The sequence below is a fragment of the Rhododendron vialii genome, chromosome 2a (assembly GCF_030253575.1).
Source record: "Rhododendron vialii isolate Sample 1 chromosome 2a, ASM3025357v1".
NCBI lineage: Eukaryota > Viridiplantae > Streptophyta > Magnoliopsida > Ericales > Ericaceae > Rhododendron > Rhododendron vialii.
Genome location: NC_080558.1, coordinates 17,815,324 through 17,824,210, shown reverse-complemented (window position 1 = coordinate 17,824,210; position 8,887 = coordinate 17,815,324). Strand labels below are relative to the sequence as shown.

The window sequence follows — 8,887 nt, the reverse complement described above, 5'->3', positions numbered from 1 at the left end:
ATAGTGAACTTTCACATAAATATTCCAAACTATGCTAGTCAATTGTTTTTGGTGCACGATAGTTATACTCATAGTGAGAAGCTAGCCCAATTGACAGGATGAGGATGGCTAGCAACTGCGTTTGGTAAGAAATATGATCTATCATTAGATAAAGATTTGTCCAACTTCAAAATGCCTTGAACGGTACATATTCAATACAATCATCTTTCCACATGAATACTACCACAGGCAATGTCACAGTTTCATAAAACCATCAGTTTGCTTTGTGATTGGGACTTTAACAAGTGGAATTGTCATTGTAATATGTTTCCTCTTCTTCTGTTTTTCTTTTCTTTTTTTTCCTTGGAATACTTTTAAAGAAACATCATCATTGAGCATTGATTTCATGTGCTCCTGAAGGATTGGGAGTTTATGGTTGTCATCATTGTTGTACATCAAAGGAACCATTACTTGCTAAATTAAGCGAACTCTTTGTGAAACTTGCTGAAAACGACTTTAGAGATAGGCATTCCTGGTTGAGGCACAGACGAATCATTAGACACTCCCGAATGGGTCTAAGATTTTCAAGGCCACATATTGTCTATGTTTGGAATCTCATTCTAAGAGTCAACCGCGTTGACACAGACGAATCATTAGACACTCCCGGCAATAATTGTACACTTGAAAGTTGAAACAGTGTTGGTGTGTGTTCATTTCGAAAGTTTTTATGGAATCTAGTGTTGATTGTATAAGTTAAAGATAGGATACTAACCCTAAATGCACTGGTTAATGGTGTCCCCACAGACCATTCTTTATATTGACCTACCACGTACACTTACCCCCAACTTGGATTTTGTAAAGACCAAATTCCAGAGTCACTTGTATTGGCAATTAATTTCGTATGACAAAAAATATATTTTATATCAAAAAGTAATTTTGTTATTTTTTATAAGTTAGTGAGTCAATACAGAACTAAAGTGGAAGATATCATTATTATTTGTATTTGAGAGCGAGCGTTTGGACAGCGAGACGGATTTTGACGAAGATGGATCGACAGAGGGATCAATCTCGCATCAATCGGAACCTCTTGTTCAAAGAGTATATATGGACTTATTCTTTTTTCCAAGGTTGGGACCACATCCTTGTATATAAAATAAAATAAAATAAAAAGGGGGCGATACAGTGTGAAGGAGAAAAAAAGTCCTATACTACTTACTTCATATATATATATATATATATATATATATATATATATATATATATATATATATATATATATATATATATATATAAAATAAGAACCTCTCTTTCCCGATAGAATTTCGATGATCCAAGCCACTCAATGTGTTCAGAACGTGATTTTAAGGGTACCCGGGAGAAATCAGCAAAAAAAAATGACCAGAAAGGCTTCATCCGAGCAGTTTTTGTTTATATTTTATCGAACGGTTCATAAAAATTACTTGGATGAAGTCCTTCCCGGTCATTTTTTTTTGCTAATTCCCCGCGAGTACTCTTAAAATCACGTTCTGAACACATTAAGCGGCTCGGATCATTGAAATTTGAACAGAAAATGGGAGAAATTGAGAGGTCCTTATTTTAACTAAAATAAGGACTCCTTATTTTAACTAAAATAAGGACTCCTTATTTTAACTAAAATAAGGACCATCTCATTTGAAAATGACAATATATATATATATATATATAACAGTCCGGATCAAGTCCACACCCTTACGGTCCGCACCTCCCATTTTCCGATTGAATTTCGATGATCTGAGCCACTCAATGTGTTCAGAACGTGATTTTAAAGGTACCCGTGAGAAATCAGCAAAAAAAATGACCGGGAAGGGCTTGATCTGAGCAGTTTTTTCTGAACCGTTCAAAAAAAACTGCTCAGATCAAGCCCTTCCCGGTCATTTTTTTTGCTGATTTCAAGCGGGTACCCTTAAAATCACGTTCTGATCACATTGAGCGGCTCGGATCATCGAAATTCAATCAGGAAATGTGAGAAATGGGGAGGTGCGGACCGAAGCTCCGGTCCACACCTCCTGACTTGATCCTGACTGTATATATATATATATATATATATACACGCGCGCGCACACACACGATTATAATAAAAAGTAGTGCAGGCGGCAGGAGCAAAAATATTGAAGCAAGTGTTCTTTTTCAGAGCTATTCCAAAAGGGAAAATTTGATTAGGGTTTTTGGAGGGCTTGTGGACTCAAGGCCGTTGGCAATCAAGATTATTGGGTGCGGTGTACATGTGACTCGGCAGGTGGTACTTAGAACGTTGTGAGAATTTACTTCGTTTGGATAGTTATATCTGTAACTGTAACTGCACTGTGATTATAGTGACTTGTTTTATTCCCGTGTTTACCCAGGTTTCCACGTATATCCTTGAGTTGTGCGATTGATTGCTTGTCATAGTTTCTATTGGTTGTATTATATATTTTGTGATTCACACTCATATTGTTAGAGTTTTTTACGAATTATTAGGGAATTCTATTTTTTCAAATTTAGTTACACACATTTTGTTCCCTTTTTGCTAGTCCGTATCATTTAAATAGACATGATTTGACTAGACATTTACTGTATTATTATTTTTGTGTGAATGAAATATACAGTAGGACATACTTATGAACGGCTTTACATGAAGATCACACGATGAGATTTTTCTATGGAAAAATTCTAAATTCCTTTTGTCTCTATTGTTGGCATAGTGCTTAGATTTCTCTTGAAGACGATTTTTACGTGTAAACCATGTTTCCTTCACATCACGACACAGTCATGCTTATGTCTCATTAGAAGCAATTCATTTGTGATGGGTCTAAAGTTTTTCAGGCCACATTCAGGCCACATTGACGCAGACTAGTCATTAGACACTCCCGACAATAATTGTACACTTGAAAGTTGAAACAGTGTTGGCTATATAAGTTAAAGATCGGATACTAACCCAAGATGCACTAGTTTCCCCACAGGACATTCTTTATATTGACCTGCCACTTACCCCCAACTTAGATTTAGTTACACACATTTTGTTCCCTTTTGCCAGTCCGTTTCATTTAAAATAGACATAATTTGACTCGACATTTACCATATCTTGATTTTGTGTGAATGAAATATACAGTAGGACATAGTACTTATGAACGGCTTTACGTGAAGATCACATGAGGAGATTTTTCCATGGAAAATTCTAAATTCCTTTTGTCTCTTTTGTTGGCACAGTGCTTAGATTTCTCTTGAAGATGATTTTCATGGTCTGTGTTTGGAACCCTATTCTAAGAGCCAAGCGCGTTGACACAGACTAGTCATTAGACATTCCCGGCAATAATTGTACACTTGCCGCCTATTCAAAAAATATAAATATATATATATATATATATGTATATATATTGTACACTCAAAAGTTGAAATACTGTTGGTTTGTGTCCATTTCAAAAGTTTTCTTGGAGTCTAGTGTTGATTATATAAGTTATGGCTACTAAAGAGACAGTTTCCAATAAGTTTTTTTTATCCAATTATTACTCTCATTTCTCTATCTATTTCTCTCCACTCATTACCCTAATAATCTCCCTCAAAACATAAACCAAGCAAAGTCCATATCATGTGACCGACCTAAGAAAGTGTTCTATTCTCTCGGTAAAATAGAGTTAAGTTGAAGCGCTCATGTTACTGGTGCGTTTATAATGCTAAAAATAGGATGAGGATGGCTAGCAACTGTGTTTGGTAAGAAATTTGATCATCGTCAGGACTCCTTATCTCCTTAAACTCATTAGATAAAGATTTGTCCAACTTCAAAATGCCTTGAACAGTACATATTCAATACAATCATCTTTCCACATGAATATACCTACCCTACACTATTTTCACAGGTTCATAAAACCATCAGTTTGTTTTGTGATTGGGACTTTAACAAGTGGAATTGTCATTGTAAGGCCCCGTTCCGCTTTCTCCCAAGACCTTCTTTTTCAAAAAAAAGTCAATTTCAAACTCAAATATAACGAAAATGCAAAAAAAATTTTTTTTTTTTGCACCGTTTAAAAGATCTCAATGAGATCTATCAAACAAGATTCATATTAGTAAGAAAATTATATGCATAAACACATGATTTTTTACTTTGAAATTAACTTTTTTTTCTTGAATTTTTTTTTTTTTAGAAAATGGAACGGCACCTAATAAGTTTCCTCTTCTTCTGTTTTTCTTTTTTTTTTCCTTGGAATCCTTATAAAGAAACATCATCATAGAGCATTGATTTCATGTGCTCCTGAAGGATTGGGAGTTTATGGTTGTCATCATAGCTGTACATCAAAGGAACCATCCTCGCTAAATTAAGCGAACTCTTTGTGAAACTTGCTGAAAACGAGTTCGGAGATAGGCATTCCTGGTTGAGGCACTTCCACGCATCTGAAATCATGCGATTGACTTGCTCTCGTGCTCTGTTCACTGAAGAGCCCTTGTGGTCCTTCATGTAGCAGTCAACATACGATCCGTCGTGCCCATCTTGACCTTCATCCTGTCAGTTTTTTAAGTTTGACTTTAACTCTTTATCAAAGCTGAAATTAAATTAGATGGTCTAATAACTCTTTTGGATCCTTAATACTTTTTGAGCATTTTTCTTCCAAGACCATTGGAAATGCATCGAATAGTCTTACATGGAGGGATAAAATGGAAATTGTATATTTAGGTAGAATTTTTTTGGGTAGTTTTACATTGCCGCTTAAATTATATGCTATGTTACAGTGAACTACTCTAAATGTGTAAAGTACTCATATGAGATATTTAGCATTTTGGGTACGTACAGTATCAGATCCGTGTCCTAGGAATGGAAATGTGATGAATCCGAGACATTTGGATGTGTAGTCCTAGTAGTTTCAATGAGAAACAGACCAAAATGAACTTTGTTTACCTTTGCACTTCCCAAGTCGTCCCAGAGACGTAGAATTGTTGCTGTAGAAGTTATAATGCCCGGGTTATCATTCACAAGATCGACAGTTTTCCTTGTTATTCCATGGCCCAATAGAAAGAACATGTGAACTAAAACCACATGCACCCCTGAACTAACAACTGCAGTTTTCAGATACTCTTCTGAGTTTGGCAACTGCCCAGAAGCAAACCATTTTGCTTCTACTAAGAAAGCATTGCACAAACTTGCCCACTGCAACAACATGCAAATTTGTTCACGACTATGCTTTTGACATTCTGATGTAAAAATTAGCGGGTAATATATTATGTACCGTTTTGTGCAGAGAATCTATGGGGTTCCACCCATGCGCTTTGTAGATCTTGTAAGAAATCTCATTCGTGGTGTCGTAGAGTGCATTAAAACATGACTTCATGTAGTAAGGTAGATTCTCAACCGCTGCAAGATCCCATCTGTTTGCAGTAACAATTGATCAACACTAGATATTGGCCAGAATTGGCTGTAGTTATATATGGTGATGTGTATTTGCATACCTGTTGACTGCTTCTGTGAAGAGAGTGAGTTCCTCTAGTGTCCCATAAACATCAAAAATGTCATCTATTCTGTAGATAAGAGAGATGGGTTTTGTGAGCTCCACTCTTTGCTGCGAGAGGCACGGATTTGTGAGGGCTGCCATTGGCCACATGTACCATTTGAGTGGTTGATTTCTTGCATTCTTCAAGTCATTGGCCAAACCCATGTCCTTCCACCATCTGAGAAGAGAAAATTGCAATCAGACAGCTATAATTTACTCAGGTGAACACACTTAAGACAACTGTTACATTTCTTGGTAAAACCATCAACACACGTCTCCAATCTAAGCATGCAAACGAATCGAGTTGCTGATCAAGTCAAGCTTGGCTTGTCAAAAGCAGTTGTGGCACTATTCGTTTTGTTTAACGAGCAATCTCGTTTACAAATCTAGGCTAGCACGTGTATATCCTATCTTGGCTCGAGTAGGCTCGTGAACTATGATAAATTAGTCTAATTTTTTCTGGTAGATACGTTAACTTACATTACTATTCGTCTATTTTTTATTTTTTATCTAGAATTCATGTATTCCGTTGAGCTCTGATCATAATGCAAACTCACTTGAACTTGGCTCCAGCTCAAGTTTCTCGTACACAAGATGTGGAGCTTCATTACTTGAGCTCAACTCAAGCTCAATCTGAACTAGGAATCAAAAAAAATTCTCATTGGGCCGAGCTCTAACACTCAAAAAGCTTGGCTCATTTTCTGCATCACTAGAACAGAATGAAGCCAAGAGTCAGACTTACTCAGAAAATTGTAGTATTTCTCTTTGATTCGTGGATTGAACCATCTTAAAATCCATCGTTGCTAGTTCTTGTAATCCATCTACCCATCCATTAATGCCCTTATAGTCACTAACGAAGCTTCTGGCCGTGAACCTTGCCAAGTTCTTGTGATAGGGATGCCTCAGCGTACTGTCGATAAGTCTAGCTTGATGTTGATCAAGATTCATCATCCAACCATCAAGGAGTAGGCAACTATAATCCGCAGCTTGATCAAGTATGTCGTCTCCTTTTATGCTTAAATGCGATGCTTCATACAAAGCCATTAACCCCTTGATGTCTGTGCCTAGTTCAGATTTGAACCTTCCCTCCTTGTTCTTGAAGTTGTTAAACACATCTGCAACATAACGGGGAAAAAGACTAAATGAAAGAGTAGAGAAACTTTTGCTTTTCAGTTGTTCCGCTTGAATAATGAAGTTTGGAGTGCAAAAATATTACACCTACCTGCTGGCACATTGTAACCTTCTTGCCTTAGTAGCCTAAAGCGAGTAGAAACCTCATAAAGATCAAATTCAGGATAACCATTACTAATGGTGGATTCCATATACTGTTTTTGCAGAAGTGCTTCAATCTCTTCTTGGAAATGGTAGTCAATGCTTAGGCGTTGGAGGGTATCAATCATGACCAGACCTTCTAATGGATTTTCCCCTACTTTTCGTAGGACACTCCTAACTTCCTTCACCTTCTGTTCATGCTTTACGTAGAACTCGTCCTGCAACCATATAGAGTCAGCTCTAGAAAATCAGGAGTTATTTCACAAGAAATGTCAAGACTGTGTATGGATCGAGGATTTGTGGAGGGAATCGTAAATGTAGGAGATATCTAGAGAAATATCCCAATCCTCGACCAAAACACAGCCGTAACAATGAAGAGGAAAAAGAGAAAATAAACTTAACAGAGAAGCCGAGATTTCCAGTCTTATGAATGTCGTGTTTTGTGGGATTAGAAATAAGTGTGAGGTCTTCGGAAAGGCTCCATTTTTGGGTAGTTGGCATAGGTGCAAATTCGGTGAAGCGATTCTTGCCAAGTTGTGGCATGGTGGTTGGACTTGGAGCAATATTCATATGGGAAGCAGCACATAAGCGATCAAAGCTTGCCATGAAATGAATGATGGTTTTATGAAGTACTTTTTGATAGATGAAACTATTTTCTCTTTGGGAGATTGATGGCATCAAAGTAGTGAAACGGAGGTCCTTATTTATAGAGTGTGTCGCCACGGAACATTCTATACGGCCATGCTTTACACGTTCGGAATCCAGATTTGAACTGTTACAATCTTGAGCAAGACTTGTTTGGTTTTTTTTGGTTGATGCAAGGGTGGTTACCATAAAATTGGTATCACATGAATTTGTCGTATGCTCGTTCCTATTAGTACAAAGTATAAGCCATGGGACACTATGTCCATTGTGTAAGAGTCCACGAGATAATCAAATCAAGAACTGAACCAATAAGATAAATAAGCCCATCAAAAGGATCACAATCACTATAAGCCCAACTCAACTACAAGCCTCATTAAGGAGGAAACAACCCCAACAAACACAGAGGAAAGAACACCCACACGCAGGTGAAAAGACTCGAACTCATGACCTCTTAGTGAGATGCAGAAGTCATGGCCAACTGAGCTAGTCCCAGTTGATTATATTCGGGTCTTCAGATGATACAAATTAATTGTACACTAGAAAATATCTTATGGCAGACATTGAATCAAGTAGGCACGACTTATAAACTCAAGCAAAAATATGTGCGCGAGCGGCGCAGTGTCTATCTCAAATATCTCAATGAGTTTGGCCTAGTGGCCATGTGACAGCAACCAAAGGTCTATCAAAAGTATCTCAAAAAATCCGATGTTTTGGACTTTATCTTCGATATTTCAAAAAATATTTAGATAAAATTCATAATTTTTTACTTTTCTGGTTTGTCTTGATGTAACGAATCATTTATCCACAAAAGTTAGGTGCAAAATTAGCAAACGCGAAAAAAATTTGAATAAAATCTTAGCCAAACTTAACTGTGAGTATCCGTACTAATTTATATGTGCACACCTTTAACAAATTTTTGGACCCTGAAGTTAGTGATCGGATAAAGTTCTAATGATCCTAAGTATTTTTTGCTTGTCGGTTAGAGTTGACCTAGCAAAACCCAGTTGAGCTCAAAGTTAACCTTCTTTAGTTGCTGTCTTGTTCTCACCCAAAGTTTGCATGGAGTCTGGCCTTGGTTAATCATGGGATTCCAAACAATTAGTCGCAGATCACATGCAGAATTTGTTCCCCGCTTTGACCCTATATCCGAAACGTGTTTGGTATGAATCATGATCTTATTATGTGATTCCCCCCATTAACTCGTCGCGTGATGGGAAATGAAACTCATGGTCGTCCCATTTTGATGATTTTAACTGTCTATTCTAAAGTTCTCGACCTATCAATTAGATATGTAAGAAATTAGATTTCATTGGGCATCTATAGTCATCTCAACAATTAATTGGTAATAGATTGAGCAGCTTCTAGATTTTATTAACCAAATTTGGATGGATTAGATGAACGATGTGAGATAAAATTGCGGTGCCTTTTTGGACCTCTCAATAACGTGGGCTTATGATTGCTAGTATGGCATTGGGTTAGACTTTATCTCATATCGC

At 37.0% G+C, this 8,887-nt stretch overlaps 1 protein-coding gene across 1 annotated transcript; it reads right to left on the bottom strand.

Annotated features, from left to right (window-relative positions):
- Nucleotides 1–3,851: 3,851 nt before the first annotated feature.
- On the bottom strand, nt 3,852–7,414 carry LOC131311341 ((3S,6E)-nerolidol synthase 1-like). Its single transcript, XM_058338755.1, has 7 exons — nt 7,149–7,414; nt 6,697–6,964; nt 6,217–6,589; nt 5,434–5,652; nt 5,214–5,352; nt 4,886–5,134; nt 3,852–4,492 (listed from the first exon to the last, which is right to left on the bottom strand). The coding sequence occupies exons 1-7, from the start codon at nt 7,350–7,352 to the stop codon at nt 4,202–4,204; spliced, it is 1,743 nt and encodes a 580-aa protein (XP_058194738.1). The 5' UTR covers nt 7,353–7,414; the 3' UTR covers nt 3,852–4,201.
- Between the last annotated feature and the right edge of the window lie 1,473 nt (nt 7,415–8,887).

What these genes read in the sequence shown, in the direction of transcription:
- LOC131311341 (XM_058338755.1), bottom strand. Translation starts at nt 7,352, where the DNA reads ATGGCAAGCTTTGATCGCTTATGTGCTGCTTCCCATATGAATATTGCT. An exon ending in TTCACAGAAGCAGTCAACAG is followed by an intron (nt 5,353 to 5,433) that starts GTATGCAAATAC and finishes TACTGCAAACAG; the next exon opens with ATGGGATCTTGCAGCGGTTG. An exon ending in TAGATTCTCTGCACAAAACG is followed by an intron (nt 5,135 to 5,213) that starts GTACATAATATA and finishes ATGTTGTTGCAG; the next exon opens with TGGGCAAGTTTGTGCAATGC.